General features: G+C 43.1%; 1 protein-coding gene across 1 annotated transcript; it reads left to right on the top strand.

Moving 5' to 3' along the window:
* Nucleotides 1-1,608: 1,608 nt before the first annotated feature.
* ESM1 (endothelial cell specific molecule 1) lies at nucleotides 1,609-9,507 on the top strand. The gene is made up of 3 exons (XM_049795233.1): nucleotides 1,609-2,099; nucleotides 6,114-6,269; nucleotides 8,387-9,507. The coding sequence occupies exons 1-3, from the start codon at nucleotides 1,799-1,801 to the stop codon at nucleotides 8,485-8,487; spliced, it is 558 nt and encodes a 185-aa protein (XP_049651190.1). The 5' UTR covers nucleotides 1,609-1,798; the 3' UTR covers nucleotides 8,488-9,507.
* Nucleotides 9,508-19,141: the final 9,634 nt, after the last annotated feature.

The raw sequence follows: 19,141 nt of genomic DNA on the forward strand, positions 1-19,141 counted from the left end.
CCCCTCCAGCCTTCTTGCTGGCTGGGCAGGAGAAGCTGAAAAATCCTTAACTTAGTTAAGCACTTCTTAGCAACAACTTAAAACATCAGTGTGTTATCAACATTCTTCTCATACTGAACCCAAAGCAGCACTATACCAGCTACTAGGAAGACAATTAACTCTATTCCACCTGAAACCAGGACACTCTAGCTCTCTCTTCCTCTTCCTCTTCCTCTGCTATGCAGTGCTATGTTATGCAATGCTATGCTGTGCTATCCAGGTTCTTAATACCCACACGTACCAGAAGTATACGAACAACCTACCCAAATGCAACATAAAATATGCTGGTTTTCTCAGCTTCTTCACAAGAAAGAAGTTAAGCATTTTGGTTTAGATCTATCAGTTCACATTCACATTCAAGAAGAAAAGGCTTTCCTGCTCTCCTGTATTTCCAGCATAGCCCTTCATTTTATTTGGCAGCCTACTGGCAGTGTCCTCAGCCCACTCCAGACACAGGATTCCCAAATGGCAGGCTGGTCACACACAAATTTATATCGATATGGTTCCCACTAACTTCAGTGGCAGCAACTTTCAGTATTCAGAGATTTATTTATGGCTGGCTTTATTCCTTCTTTCCTTCCCTGTAGATCTTTCTTTAGAGCAGAAATTTCCATCTCTCTGGTGGCTCGTCTGTTTCACTAAACTCTTCAGTTGTTTGCTGTTTCTTGTCAAGGCTCTGGCAGTGTGAATAAAGTCTAAGAGGGGGGATGGGGGAAATTGAAACTTATTTTCTGTTTATTTACACTGCTTTCGTTGAAGAACAACATCAGGGCATCCCACAGAGTTTGATCAGGATAGAAGTGGTGTAGAGGGGAGGAGAATCAGCCCCCCCCCAGTTCCACGTTAAGGCTGTGCAGATGGTGCTGGTGATGGATGGGGATTTCCCCCTTTGGTTGTGAGGTCGAGGCAGCTCATTGATCATTCCTCTGAATTTCCTGTGGAAGATCCCACAAAATGTTGGTTTCTGCCTGACCTGGTTTTAGTTCTAACAGTAATCCTTGAGTAAAATGTTTAATTCATCTCCACCTAAATACTGATTAAAAAGTACTGTTTTGATGCATGCAGGAAAAACACTACTGAAACATCTGAGCTCAGCTGTTAAATGACATGATCTCACTTTGTTCCTTAAAGTAACTGTCCGTAACCCATTGAAGGCAATGGCAAAGATTTATTCTTTTAAAGATTATTCTTTCAGCAGTGAGAAGATTCAGTGTGATTTTCTTCTGGTCGCATGAGCTGTGTTACCAAGGCAGAGCTGTCCTGTCAGCAGTGTGCCCAGTGTCAGAGCGATCCCTGTCCTGCAGGAAGGTATGCAACCTACTTGGGGTTGGGGTTTGTTGTTTTTTTTCTTGGTTGTGTGTGGGTTTGTTTTTTTTTCCTTTTGGCAGACGTCCTTGAGCATTTGAGACGGATGTGAGAGAGTTTTTAGTCCTCATGCAAAACAACCAACTAAACATAACAGATTACATCAGCTCAGGCTTTTCAATTCCTGGATGGCAGCAGAGTGCTAATCCAACCTTCATCCTGGATTTCATAAACTGAAACAAGGGAGGCTGGCAGGAGCAGCGCTGCCGGATTGAGGAAGCTGACGACGGTGCAGCATGTGGGCAACACACTGTATAAAGCTCATAAACTTGTAGGCTGATGTGTGCAGCTACCACTTTGGATTCTGTACCGCTGCTTCTCCCTCGGCACAAGGCACCAGCAGGCTGAGCATTAAAGCCTGCTCTTTGGGACGGAGCATTTACCCCTGCAAGACATGAAGGGCTTCCTGTTTCTCACACTCCTCCTGATGCCCGTGCACGCTGGAACTGCTTGGAGTGCGAAATACGCAGTAGATTGCCCCGAGCCCTGTGACAGTAACGCATGCAAAAGTACCTTGCGCTGTAAGCGAACGGTGCTGGATGACTGTGGCTGTTGCAGAGTGTGTGCAGCTGCTCTGGGGGAGACTTGCTATCGTACGGTCTCGGGTATGGATGGTGTCAAGTGTGGTCCTGGGCTGAAGTGCCAGTTTTACACTGAGGAGGATGACTTTGGTGATGAATTTGGTATCTGCAAAGGTAACAATATTCACTTTGCATGCACCCACTGTGGCAGTTTTACAGCAACCTACATATAGAGCTTGCCTCCTGCTTGAAAGGTCTAAAATGGGTTTTTTCCAGCTCAGCCCTTAGCCAAGAAGAAAGTGAAAAATACCTGCTGGAATTAAAAGGTGTTACGTGTAGGTGGGACAGGGTTATTTTATGTGAGAATATTGTTTAGACTTAGGGACACGTGTGAGGAAATACGGATGGGCTGTGCTCGGAGATGAGATTTTTGATTAGGACTTGAGACACCCAGGCACTAGTCCTGATCCTTCCTCTGATTTGGTGGGTGGCTTTCTATAAATTGTAAAGACTGAAATCCTGCAAGTCCAAACTGGTCACAGGGTCCCTGCCCCTGCCGTGCTCTTCCCGGGGTAAGGTTCCCTCTGGCACTGCCGGCTGCCTGCCCAGGGACCAGGTGTTCTCTCTGGGGTCTGGAAGATGGAGATAACAGCACTGCCTGAGCGCCTGGGGACGTTGTCGTGTTTAATTCAGTCCTGCCTTTGAGGTGCTTAGCTACCCTAGGGACGTAGTCAGGGGAGGCAAACAGAGACCCTCCTGCCTGAAAGATGGGACTAACAGAACAGGAGCTGACTGTGAGGTGAGCAGCCAGCCACAGCTCTCAGCTTATTCCAGGTATGCTGCATGCTGATATCTTTAGTCGTAACTATTATGGCATTTTTCATTTAAGACCTATCCCCACTCCATGCAAAAAGGAGACATTTTAAAAGGAGAGGAGGTATTAAATTACAAGGAAGTAGGATGAAAGATTCTAAAATAAATAGTTTTAAAAAAAGGCTTCGCAAACTATGAATGCAGTGAGTTTTCCTGTGTTCGTGTACCACTTCAGTAAGTAGATACAGATATGCTTTTGAATAACTTCCTTAGCAGTGGAGATGTCTTGGCAGTTAAATAACCCGAGTATTAATAGCCTCAGTTAAAGTAATGACTTAGGACCAGATGCCGCAAAAAAAATCACTCAGGCTGACTCACATACACACTCAATAAGCACACACTTACTTATATTGGTATTAAAATCAAATTCATGTGCATGTTAGAGGGTGAAACCCAAAATACTACTTTTATTTCTGAAGACTAGAATTTACACATAAAGATAATTTCTCTGGTGCACCCACCAGAAAACTATTTTACTGAGAGAGTTGACTGATCTTCAGTTTATTAAAAATTACTGCAGTACAAGATACCACCTATATTTCTTTTAACAATTCTTTTGAATGGTTATATACTTTTCCCTGTCCTCGTAGGAATTTCTTTGCAATAGCAAACTTCAAATGGGAAAAAAGAAACATTGAGGAACATGAGATATGAATCCCTGTAGCTGAATCTTGGAAGCTCTGTAAAAATGTAAAGTAAAATGTTTTTTTTCCAGTGAGTCAGTGAAAAAACTCTCATTAATTTCAAGAAAGCCGTATCTTGACTTGGAATTGTAAATTGGTGTTTAAGGCTTATATTCCCCATATATTTATTTTCACTAAATATTATCAATGTAATTTTTAATTATTTTTCTTTTTTCATCTCAGCTCTAAGATAGTGCAATCCCTCTCTGGATGTATTTGAATTTTATCAGGCAAAGTATGGGGCCAAGTATTTTTATTTTCTGTATGTTTACAGCTATGATACCACATCACTCACTCATTTTAGTAACTTCCATGCCTGTAATAATTCACAGAGTCAGGATGGCTATATTCTCTCTGGTTGCCTGCAACTGATTTACTTTGAAGTGGTGGAAAAATAACCTGAACTCTCTGTTCTTCAATTTCTGATTTCTGAAGTGGGTAAAACATGGACAGTATAAGTTTCAGAGCAATTTTTTGAGTACTTTTAGTATTGTAAGTATTTAGTACTATAATCAATAGCAATGTCATTATTGTTCAAAACAGAGTAAGGAAAACTGGTGCTCTGCTCTTTTGTTAGTAAATACCCTCTAAATGTGAGGTATAACTGTCACAGTAAAGAACCTGCTTTTGCTTCCTTTAGATCACTGGGAGCTATTTGCAATTTATTTAGGAGCAGGCTCCTGCTGAACAAAACCTTCTGACAGCAACATTGACTCAGATCTCAGTTTCATCAAATCTGAAGAGCAACATCAATGTCAGGATTATTCCACACGGAGCCAAGTGCTTTGGGCTCAGACTTGTTTCCATGCCGTTGTACACAGCTTTGCATCCCACCTCTCTGGGCTCAGCAGCTGAGCACCTGCAGCAGGCAGATTAATGCTACATGTGGTGTGTGCTCTCAGCTCGTCCCTCAGGGAGGTTTGTGCACACAAAACCTGTTTCGCTTTGGCAGGATTTTGTTTTTGGTTTATGTGGACAAACAGCAGATCAAAGAGTGTCCTTGCTTGGGAAGGGGAGTATGGTAAAGCTCTGTGAGGTCCTGCAGGCTGGAGGAATTCACTCTGCACTCCCTAGCAGGGAATTAGTTGATTTTCCATTGTTCTTCATTTATAAAAGCATAACCATTGGACAAGTAGAGAGTTGTAATATGTTGGTTTCATTTGGGGGCATTAGCCTGGTTTTCAGATAGCCTAGTCTGTATGGTGAAACTAAGTATTTGCATTGGTTCAAGAGGAGACTGGACAAACTGAGAAGGGTAACCCTGTTGCGGGATGATACATGCACAGAAACTATGGCAGGCTCAGGACATCCCAGAGCTGAAAATGGGGGAGAATATAGGGGAGGAGGTATCATTTGTGCTTACCATGGTCATCTTCTTTCTTAAGTGTTTTGTGGGAGCCTGGGCTGAATGGATCCTTGGTCCAGCCCTGAATGGTCATTCACCTGCCCTTAGGACTTGAACTGGAAACTCTCTGGGACTTGTCATTTAAGGTGACCTGCACCCTGGGTTGGCAAGGACAGCTTGAGCGTAAAGACCTTTCTCCTAGGACATCCCAAACTTCTCTTGGGATGATCTCTTGTTTCATTAAACCATGGCAAGGGGTTTGGAAAGGGGATGCTGGAGCTGGATTTTCCTTCTCTCCATCTCTTCAGCTATGGCTCTGGGAAGATGCCCTGTTCAACAGCAAGGCAGAAGAAGACAAGAGCTGTGACCCCAAGTTTAAACCCTCTGGGAAGCTATGTGATCCAGCATGTGATAGGTGTCAGCTATGGGATGGGGCAAATCCTCTGCACCTGACTTAATTTTTTTCAGAAAACATTTGGTCCCATCCTGACAGCTGCCCTTTGGTGCTCCTGTACAAGCTTGCTCAGGGGCAGGAGATTTGACTCAGGGCAGTATGTGACCAGATGCAATACAACCAGGCAGCCACCTTAGTGCCAGTGATCACTTCAGAGCATACTCACTCTGTAGGCTGGAAATGTGGCTTTGCTCTTTGCTGTCTGCCATGGGAAGGCAGACCTTTGCTGTCTGAGAAGTTACATAGCGGAAGGCTCTTCCCAACCCAAGAGCTGGGAGCATCTCCAGGCGGAGGGTGGGTTTGCTGGATAGCTCCTCAGGGTCAGGGCGGCACTCTCCACCAAGGCTATGTGCAGTGGCCCTGGCCACAGGCAGCCTGGCACTAGCAATAGATTGCAGCTCTAAATCATGACGGTCATGTAAGCCAGGTAATATCACGCCCAAACAATGAATTCAGGAACTTGCTGAAGTATTCTTCTTTTCTAAATCCGATGCTAGTCCTTTAACTACATCTTCTATGATTACATACTTACATAGTCATACTGCCTTTAATTTGCATTTTAATACTAAGAGTGTTTCAGAGAAGGATTACCGTTGGCACATTGTAAATAAGTTATAGGAAAAGAAATGATGTATATCATGTGTGTCAAGGTTTGTTAAAACTGGAAAATGCTTGTAATAAGCAGTCAGTATGCTGAAATCCCATAGTCAAGTTTTAGCTGACCTCTCCTCAAAGGTTTTCCACTTGTAAGGATATAAGCAGACCAGCTACTAAGAGTGCTGCCAGCTGATTTGGATCACTGAGGACTGCTTTGCAATATTACTTTTTTTCAGAGTGTCCCTATGGTACCTATGGAATGGAATGCAGGAAAACCTGCAACTGTCCCTCTGGCATCTGTGACAGAGTAACCGGGAAGTGTTTGAAGTTCCCATTTTTTCAACTGTCTGCTTCAAAGCCTCCAAATCGACGAAAAATAGTTTCACACACAGGTAAGACTTTGTGGGGCAGTTGATTTTAGCAGAAATCACCTTTTACATCATCTACTTGCATGCTGTGTATGCTGTGTGTGAGTGATGGGTACTTTGGTGGAGCTGTGCAAACAGCTAACAACACAAGGTACGTTTATTTTTTTTATTGGCAGCTCCCTTAACATAAGGCAAGGAATTTGGTGAGATGTGACACATGCTGAAAACATTTTGAAATCCTCACATGGGCAAAATACTTCACAGCTGTTGCATGCACTAGCAGTACAACATCACCTGTGCAATGGGAAGCTATGCCAGGATTTGCAGTAGTCAGTTCAGATGCGATGCATGCATCTACTTTGTGTAGAATAGGATTTCACTAGGCTGCATTTACTACTGTTAGCTAATATGTGGTAAAAGTAACATCCTTCTTCCATGAAGACAGAGCTTTATACATTTTCACATGTCAGTGAACTGTTTTATGGAATGTTTTATTGTAGACATTTATCACAGCATCTCTGGAATAAGTTCTTACATTTAAGATTATGTCTGAAGCTTGTAACAGTTCTTTACAGAATTAAAAAAAAGGCATGTGAGAAACTGGAGTGTTTTTGAGGCAGGAAGGAGAGATCACTGAAGATTTGAAACCTGGGATTAAAATTTCTTCCTCTTTTATTCTCCACCTGATGATACTGAGGTATATTTGAACAATGTTCACCAATCAAAATCAATATAAATGTAACGATTTTAAATAAATATCAGAGATTTAATCCTAGACCTACTGGGAGCTTTTCTAGGATTTCACCCAAATGTATTTGAAATTTATTTCTCCTCCAACTGCAGTTTGTGTGCCTTATTTTGCTTTTCTCCTGTTATATTAAGCTATCAAGAGTTTGCTGCCTTAAAACATGATTTATCTTTCCCCACTCTCTGTTTAGTGAAAGTTAGACAGAAGCAAAGTTCTTCAGCTTATACTTACATGACATTTTAAATGATCTTGAAAAAATAATTTGCGAGATGGATCAGTCCTGATCCTTTTGTATCTTTCTACATGGTTGTGCTCTTTTGCCTTTCCAGGTTTTTTTTATTACCAAGGGTTCTGAAATAACACAAAAAAATATTCCTGTCTTGCTTTTTTTCTGTATCTAGTGTATATTCCAAATCTTCCCAGGTAGCCTGTTTTCATCAGTTCTTCCTCCCCTTTCCTCTCCTTCCCTTGGCCCCAAAGCTTCTGCTGCCTCAATGTTTAGCAGCTTGCCTGATCTCAGCCAGGATAAGATACTGAAACCATAGAAACAATTGGTATTTTTTACCTGTGCAAAGGTTTCACCCTGTTTTCTGTCCTCATCACTGGAAGTAGACCAGTGACACTGTGGGTAGTACTGCATAGGATGGTCACATGGGATTTCATTTAATAGTGGTCTTCAGAGGTAGCTATAGCATCTAGGACAGTTCCTCAGCAAATTAAAATAGCTGTGAATGCTTCTGTGTTTTAAACAGGCAAGTTTCTGGCCCATATATTTTATAAAGATATTATGGCTACATATATCCTAGTAAACTTAATGGTGCCAGAGTGTGTTCCTGTGTATTGCAATTTGACCACCTTCATGGTCAAACAGTAGGGCAGCAGCCAGCATGCTTTATCCCAGCCTAGGTAGGCCGTGCCAAACAACCTCAGCCACAGCTCAGGAATCAGTGTCAGCAAGGGACCACTTCCAGTAGACAAACTGGATAACTTTTACCTTTTTTTTGGAGAGTAAGAGAGTTTAGTGGCATGCACCAGGCTATTCCATGCCAGCTGGCTTCAGTCAGAGAACAGCCGCAGGCATATTTAATTTGCTGCTGTAGCTATTGAGGATGTGCTGCTTGGTCCCGTGTCACACTGGAGTGTTACGGTGAGAACTGAAACTGAACTCAAATCACTTGACTTATGCTTGAACTATTAGAAAGCACATCTGGCTTATGCCATAACGTGGCAGAAATTTTGCAACTAGATAACTGGAGGCATTCAGGGAGATCCCTGCAAGATTTGCTAGCTAAGGTTTTCCTGAAGTGTTCCCCAAACCAGGGACATTGCTGCAGGACAATGTTTTAATTCTCTCATTTTCATGAAATCCACCTTTATTTTTGTGTATTTTCAGAGAACGACATGGCATCAGGGGATGGCAATTCTGTAAAAGAGGAATTCGTTAAGGAGAAAGCTATTCATTCTCCAGTAATGAAATGGCTAAATCCTCGCTGATATTTAGTTACATTCATAAGACTTTCAAGTGAATGCATTTCTCACAGATTATTGAATATGCAACAACACACTTTAAGAACAAAGTAGATCTATAGCATATGAAAATGTAACCTCTGAAGGCCAATTGTGATTCTGTTTTTCATGAGAAAAATGTTTACTTAAAAATAGACTGTACAGTGTATATGATTTTTGATATTTGTTTTGATAAGTATTTGAACAGAGAAATGTATTGTGGATTCCTGAATGTACAGTAATATTAAAAAACCAGCACAATTCAACCCTCCTCATTTAAATAATGCCAGAGGTTGACTCTTGCAGCCTGAGGCCAGGAAAGCTCTCACTGAATTCAGTGGACAGTCTGGGTGAGTGAAACTATTGGTGTGGAGCCAACATGAAAGAAATTCACATCAACAAATCCCAGGATAGAAAGCAACACCCCTGAATCACAATAATAATAATAACAAATGAGCAAAACAGTGTGAATTAAATAAACCAACGTTAGTCATTAGTCATCTTCTGGTTTTTGGAATTTTGGTGACAATTCTGCAGAGACAAATACACCCTTCCTTCAGTGAGAAAACACCCAGCATTTCAGTCTATACATTGTGAACAACTTAGCCAAGACACCACAGACATAAATTGTGTTAAGGTGGATTTCTGAAGTTAAATTCTGTGCTGAGAAACAGCAGCTTGGTAAATTACACAGATTTGTAGAAGGGGACCTAAAATGAAAGAAGCTGCTTAGCATTATTTCTCACTCTCTCTCTATTTCTATAAAGCAGCTACTTTAGTGCCCTTAAGGCAACGTCTGCGTTTCTTGGGGAAGAGTAGGTCCAACGCCAGAGGCCAGCAAATGGACTGTCGTACTTTTCATCTTCATCGCTGGCTGCAGCCCAGCTGCGACTCACAGGGAGTACATCTGATCCAGTGCAGAGAAGTCTTGGACCCTCAGTGACTGGTAGTGCAGCCACAGGCTACAGTACTTTGGTACCCAGTCCTTCGCTTCTGACTTGCATGAGCAAGTGGTCCCATTTCAGCCAGGGGAAAAAAGTACGTTAGAATGTTGTAGGAACTGGCGGTCCCTCATTCAGTCCAGACTAGATGATATATTTGTAACATAAAAATCCACACTGAGATGGGTTTGCTAATATGTCTGGAAACAACCAGATCCTCAGATAATGGAAATTGATGTTGTAGCTGTGTCACAGTGAACCTGGATTGCGTGAGTTTAGGAACTGCCTTGTAATGCAGAGCATTCTCATTGGAAATGTGGTCTGAATTGAGTATTTCCTTTGAAATCAATGGGAGCTTTGACAGTGACTTCAGTGAAAGAAGGACCACACAGTACTGCTGCCAAAGTTTGGTGCAGGATCTGAAAACGTACTTTTAAAACTATGAACAATAGAAACTCCAAAGCTTTTAAAGAGTCCAAATCATGATCCAAAGTCAACTTTGGTGGAAGCGGGCTGCTTTCACCTGAGAAAGCAGTGTTGAACTGTGCTGCTCTAGAACAAGAGGACTATGACAGCAGTCGGCATCCGAACATCAGTATGGCAGTGCAGGCTCTCTTGCCATGATAATTGGAGACACACAGATATAAACCTCAAACTCCCATATATCACATTTTAACCTGTATTGAATGTTTGGGCCTGAGAGGGAGCAATATTATCTTGGGCTGTTTACAAGCAAGTGTATTGATTCTCACCTACTGACATAAAAAGTAATTTTTTCTTGGTTTCAGTGAGAGCAGGATCAAACCCACAGTCCTTCAGCAGACTAAAGAGAATTATTTAAAGAATGTAGTAAATATTTGCATACGTTATTGCTATCTTTCAACAGTGTCATAAATGACATTACAAGTTCTTGAATGTAAATCTAATAAGCTGGTTGGTTTTAAAAAAGTATATGACTATTATTGTTCAATAAAAAACAACTGAAAGCATCTCTGTTTATTGTGTCTATCCATTAATGACAGAATAAGACTGCTGGTGATGGCATAGCAATGCTGCATGCAGACTAGGCACAGTTTTGCTCCCAAATCCACAGAAATGATTTCACAATGGCCACATCTGTTTCAGTGAATTTGCTGGTGACCATTCTCCATTGCTGAAGCTGAGTGGTGGCCTGTGTCCAGAATGGTTTGTGTCCATACCATCCAATTGTATTCACCTCCAAAACAAGGTGACTGGATCCAGTTGCCTACTGGGGACAGCCTGTCCCTGGCCAACCCCAGTGCAGGAAGGATTTGGGAGTCTTTGTGCTGGCCTGGATGCTGCCATGCCAGGGACCATTTAGCCCTGGGGCAGCAATGCAACTCCTTGGCACTGTTTGATTTACCATATAGGAGTAACCTGTGGATCCACACACAGCAAGTCAGGAGAAAGAAGGAGAGGCATGCCTGCAAATGTTTTTGGGATGTTTTCTTCTGTTTTCCATCAAATTTATAAAATGGCTTTGCACTTCCTCAGCTGCTCCAGTGACAGATTACTCCACACAGAATAGGTTCCAGGATGAAATTATAATGTAAGTAAATTTTATCCCTTATCTTTTGAAGTCTACCTATTGCTACTTGTGGCAATGGGACTACACTGGTACAAGAAATACTGCAAATGATCATTGAATCACAGAATCATTTAGGTTGGAAAAGACCTGTAAGATCCAGCCCAACTGTAAACCTGACTGCCAAATCCACCACTAAACGATGTCACTAAGTGCCACATCTACATATCTTTTAATACCTCCAAGGATGGTGACCCCACCACTTCCCTGGGCAGCCTGTTCCAATGCCCGACAACTCTTTCAGTGAAGAAATTTTTCCTAACCCAATCTAAGCCTCCCCTGGCGCAACTTGAGGCCATTTCCTCTCATCCCATCTCCAGCCACCTGACAGAAGAGACCAGCTCCCACCTCACTACAACCCCCCTTCAGGCAGTTGTAGAGAGCAATAAGGTCTCCCCTCAGCCTCCTCTTCTCCAGGCTAAACAGCCCCAGCTCCCTCAGCTGCTCCTCACAAGGCTTGTGCTCCAGGCCCCTCACCAGCTTGATTGCCCTTCTCTGGACACGCTCCGACACCTCAGTGTCTTTCCTTAGTGAGGGGCCCAAAACTGAACACAGGACTCGAGGTGCGGCCTCACCAGTGCCCAGTACAGGGGAACAATCACCTCCCTGCTCCTGCTGGCCACGCTATTTCTTATACAGGCCAGGATGCCGTTGGCCTTCTTGGCCACCTGGGCACACCGCTGGCTCATATTCAGCTGGCTGTCGACCAGCACCCCCAGGTCTTTCTCTGCTGGGCAGCTTTCCAGCCACTCTTCCCCAAGCCTGTAGCGCTGCATGGGGTTGCTGTGACCCAAGTGCAGGACCCAGCACTCGGCCTTGTTGAACCTCATACAATTGGCCTCAGCCCATCGATCCAAGCCTGTCCAGAACCCTCTGTAGAGCCACGCTACCCTCGAGCAGATCAACCCTCCCTCCCAACTTGGTGTCATCTGCAAACTTACTGAGGGTGCACTCGATCCCCTCATCCAGATCACTGATAAAGATATTAAACAGAACTGGCCCCAGTACTGAGCCCTGGGGAACACCACTTGTGACTGATCACCAAACTGGATTTAACTCCATTCACCACCACTCTTTGGGCCCAGCCACCCAGCCAGTCTTTCACCCAGCAAAGAGTATACCCATCAAAGCCATGAGCAGCCAGGTTCTCCAGGAGAATGCTGTGGGAAATGGTGCCAAAGGCTTTACTAAAGTCTAGGTAAACAACATCCACAGCCTTTCCCTCATCCATTAATTGGGTCATCATGTCATAGAAGGAGATCAGGTCGGTCAAGCAGGACCTGCCTTTCATAAACCCATGCTGACTGGGCCTGATCCCTGGTTGTCCTGTACGTGCTGTGTGATGGCACTCAGGATGATCTGCTCCATAACCTTCCGCAGCACTGAGGTCAGGCTGACAGGCCTGTAGTTCCCCTGATCCTCCTTCAGGCCCTTCTTGTAGACGGGCATCACATTTGCTAACCTCCAGTCCACTGGGACCTCCCCGGTTAGCCAGGACTGCTGGTAAATGATGGAAAGTGTCTTGGTGAGCACTTCCACCAGCTCCCTCAGTGCCCTTGGGTGGATCCCATCCAGTCCCATAGACATCTGTGTGTCTAAGTGGTGTAGCAGTTCACCCACCATTTCCCCATGGATTATGGGGGTTTCATTCTGCTCCCTGTCTCTGTCTCCCAGCTCAGGGGGCTGGGTACTCTGAGAACAATTGGTCTGACTGTTAAAAACTGTGGCAAAGGCGGCCTTTTCCTCAGCCTTTTCCTCATCCTTTGTCACCATGTTTCCTCCCGCATCCAATAAAGTATGGAGATTCTCCTTAGCCATCCTTTTGTTGCTTAAGTATGTATAGAAACTTTTTCATTGTCTTTTACTGCAGTAGCTAAATTAAGTTCTAGTTGAGCTTTGGCCCTACTAATTTTCTCCCTGCATAACCTCACAACATCCTTGTACTCCTGAGTTGCCTGCCCCTTCTTCCAAAGGTCATAAACTCTCTTTTTTTTTTTTCCTGACTTCCAGCCAAACCTCCCTGTTCAGCCAGGCAGGTCTTCTTCCCCACTGGCTCATCTTTCGGCACATGGGGATGGCCTGCTCCTGTGCCTTTAAGATTTCCTTCCTGAAGAATGTCGAACCTTCCTGGACTCCTTGCCCTTCAGAACTGCCTCCCAAGGCACATGAAGTGATGTTCATGGAACCAAGCACTCTTCACCAGCCTTTTCTTTATTTTCAATTCTTTCATCTTTCTACCTTTCCTTTCACAACTGTCCTGGCTCCCTACTGCACACTCCAACTCATTTCCCTTATTTTTCACATGTGGATTGTCTTTTAGACTTTATTTCTTTCTTCACGCAACTCCACGTTGCAGGCATGCTCTTTTTAGCTGATCTTTCCTTCCCACACAAGCCTGAAGTTAGCCACAGATGCTCTTCTGTCCTGGGGTAAAAGTCATGATATGGTTTGTCACACAACATGTTCCTGTGGGGTCATATATTATTTCCAGTATGAGTACATTTGGCAAATAGGCCTCATTTCTAGTAGGTAGACTTTATTTTCTCAACTACTAGCTAAGCTAGTAATATCTGCACTGCCTCTCATTTTATATTTAACATGCAACAACATTGATAAGTATGCAGTAATGCAGTATTAGTTTCTATTACAACCCGTATTATAGGATGTTGCAGACACCATTACAGTTCAAACAATATATCATCACGTTTTAGAGAGATGTCTGAAGTACACAGAATAGAAAAGCCTGAAATATATCAGATGTATTCCATCCATGATTCTAATAATATGTAATAAATATATTTCCAGTGTACACCAACTTCTAATGAAAAACAGCGTTATCAGCTTCAACTGTGCAAAACATCTTTAACGTACTTTAATGTACAATTTCATTATATAAATACATTCACAGAAGTATTGGGAGATGTATCACTGTCTAATCACCACAGTGTGATTAACAATATAAATTTGCCACTCTGATCTGCTGTGACATACATAATAGAGCAAACACACCAAAGTATATATTTTAAATGAAAATATATTTATTATCACTTCTGTACACGTTTGCTATCTATTTCAATGGACTGTCAGGTCACAGCAGTGCTTTGAAAGTATTTCCTGACACCTGCAAAGATGGTAAATATTTCCTGTTTTTGTTGTGTCTGCTGAAAATAGAAATTTTACAAGTTGGACTGATAACTTGATAGGCACCACTATCTCCAGTTTGGCAGGTCTTAATGTGGTTTCCACAGGGGTTTGTGACTGTCTGAGGAAACTTGGACTGACAAACTGGCGTGTTCTGGCTTTCTTGCTCTCCCAAAATAGGTGCCAGCACTACTCAAGCATAGTCAATTGTCCATCTATCTTCTGGGTGGCCACAGACCATGCATAAGCCATGTGTGTGGCTTAATTTTTGCAGAATGGGCAAATATAGCAATTAAATAGGTGTTAATACAGCAAGACCTCTGAATGCTGAAGCATTCCTTCCCATCTCGTCACACAGGAGCTGCCAGTGACCCCTGTGTGTGGTTGGGTGCCTTGGTCGTGGCTGGGGTGGTTGTGTTGCACCCACGCCTGGAGAGCCCAGCTTTTCTGCAGGCACCAGGAATCTCGCTGCAGTCCTGGCAGCTCCGTATCCCCCATGCTGCCTTCCTGTAGGATTCTCAGGGCAGGCAACATGCTCTGTGAAAACAAATAAACCTGTGTTTGGATGAAGAAAAAGACAGAGGTTTTCTTAACTTTATTAGTACACGATGCTCCTGATCCTCCCTGATCCCCTCCCATCCACTGTGCTTCCAAAGTAGCTGCAACTTAGATTCATGTCCTAGCCCCCTTCCTACTTTTGAAAACTATCAAGTAAATATTCAACTGAAATTAAGGGCAACAGTTGATTATGCATGAACTGGTCTTCACCATTCTAACAAGACAAACATTAGTTTTTCTTGAAATGACATAATTGATGCAGTCTTTCTGCTCTGCAAAGGCTAAGCCTATAGAAGTATTATTTGATAAACTGGGACAACTGAAGTGATATGAACATTACTTGAAAATCTCTTTCTTCCTCACAAGAGAAACATCTATTTTTGAAGAACAAATAATGGATTGGAATGCCATTGAAATCCAAACACAATATTAGTATGTTCCTGAAAAAAAAAAAGGTACAATGCTGGGGGAGAATGCACCAGAGCCCTTGCAGCTGTGTCACACTTTCCTGTTTGTTATTTTTAGTTTTCCATTCCTGCTTTTTATTTTGGGCTTTGCTTTGCTTCCTAAGCAGCTTCCCTTTAACTCCTGTATAGCTCCATCTTACATATTTCAGGCATTTGGCTTTTTTTCTCTTCTCTCTTTTTTTTTTTTTTTTCTTCAAAGGAAACCCAAGCAATGCTGTCCAGTTTCAGGAACTCATGTTTCTCTTGGCAGTGGTTGAATTTTTGGTTTTCTAAAGGCATTTAGGAAATTTATATTGCTAGTTTTCAGCTTTGAACATACTCAGGCTTTATAAGCATAAGAAAAGAGCAGCACACAAGGAGAGCCCAAGTCTGCTCTTCAGTATGTCCTGGTCTTTGCACATGGGAAACTGCCAGTATCCAGTCCCACATTAAAGTTCCAGGATGGCATTTAATAAAAAAAGGAACAAAATGGGGTCTGGTGCAACATTGTATTATAAAGAAGTTCTGCCCCCACCCCCACCCCGGTTTATGTACTGAAGTATTTGTAATCTTGTATAGCCATATAGCTAATCTACAGAACAGGAAACATTATCACCTCTTAAAGCCATACCGCAAATCTCACGTTACTGAATGCTTTGCTAGCAACCTAGGACCTGTCTGCACAGAATTAGTTAGGAATCTTAGCTGATGTTTAAAAAAATAGAAAGTTTTTTGGGGAAAAGTTTTATTTCCCTCCCAATAAACCTCACCGCAGGGGAATGTACTTCATTGCAGGTGTGCATGCAGAGACTCAGAAATTGGCAGCCAGTCCAAAAGGCCGTGTTAAAAAACCAAACCAAACCAAACCAAACCAAACCCTTTAAGATTTTGAAACTGATGCCATGATTTCTTGGGACTTGTCATCCAGCTGAGACTGAAAACTCAGGACTGGCAATATTGATACTGCCCAACAGTAAGCACAAAACCAGAGCACACAACAGATGAGGGTGAACAGTGAAAGCATCTGTTTCCCTCCCTTGATTTTCTCATCTCCCTACTTTAAAAAGCCTACTCAAGCTGCAGAAATTTGGCTGCTACCATGACAAGCAAAAATGGCTGGCTCCCTCTGGCCAGTGTGAGGGCAGGGATACCCAGCACTGCCAACAACCACAGCACTTTTCCACTGCCACACCTGGCTTAACATCAATAAAATGATGTTTGATGAAAACTACGCACAAGTGCCCCGGGGAACAAAATTAAATAATTACCAAGGCAGCATAGGCTATACCTGGGTCCAGATCTTTCCCAGGTCCTGGTGGTGTTCAAGTCTATAGCTAGCTCATCTCTGCCTCAGGTAAGTAGATCATAGTGTGGGGGACTGTTTTCTATTGATCCCCAGGGTGGACACACAAAAGGTAGGTGGTGAGATCAGTCTCAGCTGACTCAAAGGGGCAAACACTGGGACACCAGGAACCTGATGACTTCACATAGGATGTACATGGTAGCTGATCGCAGCCCTAACACTTGGTGAGGTAGAGTCGTCTTCCAGCGCTGCTGCGCACGTCAGTGAAGAGCGTAACATAAGAAGGGAGTAAGAACATTCATATTAGGTCAGATTGAAGATCCTTCTAGCCCAATATCCTCTTCATAACGGTGCTTAGCTCCCTAACAGACATCTGAACTGCCAGTCTTTTTCTCGGGACCTTCCTGGGATCTGGCAGCAATTTCCAGTGACCAGGTCTATCATAAAACAAGGCAGGGGACTGTTCTGGTAAGCGCTACCAGTGCAGGTGGCAGAGGTGCTTGTGCTGTGCTACAGAATAGCCCTGAAAGACTCAGCTGTGAATGGAACTGTTGGGCAGACCCCAGTCTAATCACTTTATGAACTGGTGGTCCACCTGCAGTTTCTCACATCTTTTAGTCTGAGATAGGATGACTCCTTTGAAAGTCTTGGTTTTCTATCATCTCAAGTGATTCTTGAAGAAGCACCATCCAGCCTTAACCCCTAGCCCCAGTGTTCATTCTGTGATGGGAGCCACCTAAGTGTCCCAGCTGTTCGTGGCACATTAGCAAATTCAACTGCGGAGTTTGCATCTGCTTTTTTCCCCTCTTGCTATATACCTGGGCAGAGCTCAGCTGGGCAGTACCCCCCCCTCCGCCACCCCCCAGCTCCCTGGATGCCTTTGCAGGGTGGTGGGTACTCAACAGCCCTTTCCAGTCACTTAATTTTAAACTTTTTTTTTTTTTGCTTTTCTTTCTTTTCCATAGGCTCTTAACTTTGCAGTAGTCTCAGTAATGGAAAGAAAAGACTAGGAAGACTAGGCTTAAAGGCTGTTGATGGGCTGCATTTTAGGGGCAGGTTGTACTGCTGCAACTGTGTGACCTGGCAGTGGCTGGAATTAATGGGAGAGGAGAGGTTAAAGACCTTAATTCTCCAATGAAGTCTCAGCTTATAATCAGCTCACTGGCCATACACTGGCCTCTCTTACTGTACACTGGATGAGAACTCTTTCTTAGGACACTTAATTTTCTAGGATCAAAATAAAATGCCAGAAATAGGTCTCTTGTCTGAGCAATGTGAACTACCTTGTTCCACGTGTAAGAGTTTCTGCCTGTTCCATGTGCTTCTATCCTGCCAACTACTGCACTATCAAAGTCCTAAGATGGCTCATCTTCTATATTTATGTCTTTAAATGTTGGAATGGAAAGAATAGTTCTCATCTTTGTGATATTTTCCCCCACGTTGTATTAAGGTGAGGAGATGCTGAAGAACTAAAAAACAACAGAGAAAGGAGACAACAGTATCATGTCATATCCTGCTTCCAATAAAGGAAATAGGAAAATTTCTGTGACTGGAATAGAAATAATGGTAACAGTAGCACTGCCTGAGGAGTATGAAATTGTGCAGGACTTCATATGCTGTTTACTTACAGAGCAGGAGTTGCTGCAAGAAATATAAACATAAACCTGGGTTAAACATTCAATGGAGACAAATGCCCTTGCATTAATCTGTATTTATTTGTGTTTATTACTTGGACGTTCTTTACTTTCCTGCATGCATGTGGATACCCTTACTGTCCTTCCCAATTTTTCAGCCATCTCTGCTCTCTGGAACTCCTTGGATTTTCAGCCAGCTCTCTGTTGTGAGTAAGAAGTAAGGTCTGTCCATTATGTTGTGCAGGGAAAAGTTTTTTTAATGAATCAAAAAATGTACTCTATTTAGAAAAACACAGTATATCCTCACTCCATGTAAACAATCTGACCTTCAGGTGGAATGCAGCCAGAAAGTCTATAAATAGCACCCTTAATAAGAAAGGAGACAGAAGCATTTGGAGTTCAACTGGCAGTGCTCACACACAGAGAAATAGCAAATGAGCTACCTGTAGCTCTTGTGCTCTACAAAGCTCCGGTGCAACTTATATAGGAACTCAGCTGAACCTGCACTGTGCAGGTAGGAATATTTTGCTTCTGAAAACAACATCGGGGAGTGCTGTGTATTACAAAAACCTTTCACCACCTTGTGGCTCTTCCTCCACCGTTTCATGAGCATCTCACAGTCGTTAGCATGTTCCCTGTTGCTGCACTTATAGATAGAAAGGCACTACGGCTTGCAGATGGCAAACTAAGGAAAGAGGAGGCCAAATGTCCCACCCAGGATGCCACTGGTACTCCATCCCAAAGCAAAGGCTCCAGCCAGCTGTTGCAGGTACCAGACTAGTGACCTACATATTGGATCATCCTCTTTCACAAAGTGCTTTCACAATATTTGCAAGGCAAACCTCCAGGCATCTAGTGGCTTAATAAGAAAAAGGTTGTCTATTAATTTGACTTCTGGTTGCCATGATTTGGTACAGGGAGGACTTGATTAGAGTGCAGGGTGTGCACTTCCTCTGTATTCTAGAGCCTTATAATTTTAATGAAGGAGCTCTGAGTGTGAGATGGCTACTGCT

This window comes from Accipiter gentilis, chromosome Z (assembly GCF_929443795.1).
Source record: "Accipiter gentilis chromosome Z, bAccGen1.1, whole genome shotgun sequence".
NCBI lineage: Eukaryota > Metazoa > Chordata > Aves > Accipitriformes > Accipitridae > Astur > Astur gentilis.

Coding starts and splice junctions, on each gene's coding strand:
- ESM1 (XM_049795233.1), top strand. CDS start 1,799: ATGAAGGGCTTCCTGTTTCTCACACTCCTCCTGATGCCCGTGCACGCT. Junction 2,100..6,113: donor TGAATTTGGTATCTGCAAAG/GTAACAATATTC, acceptor ACTTTTTTTCAG/AGTGTCCCTATGGTACCTAT. Junction 6,270..8,386: donor AAAAATAGTTTCACACACAG/GTAAGACTTTGT, acceptor GTGTATTTTCAG/AGAACGACATGGCATCAGGG.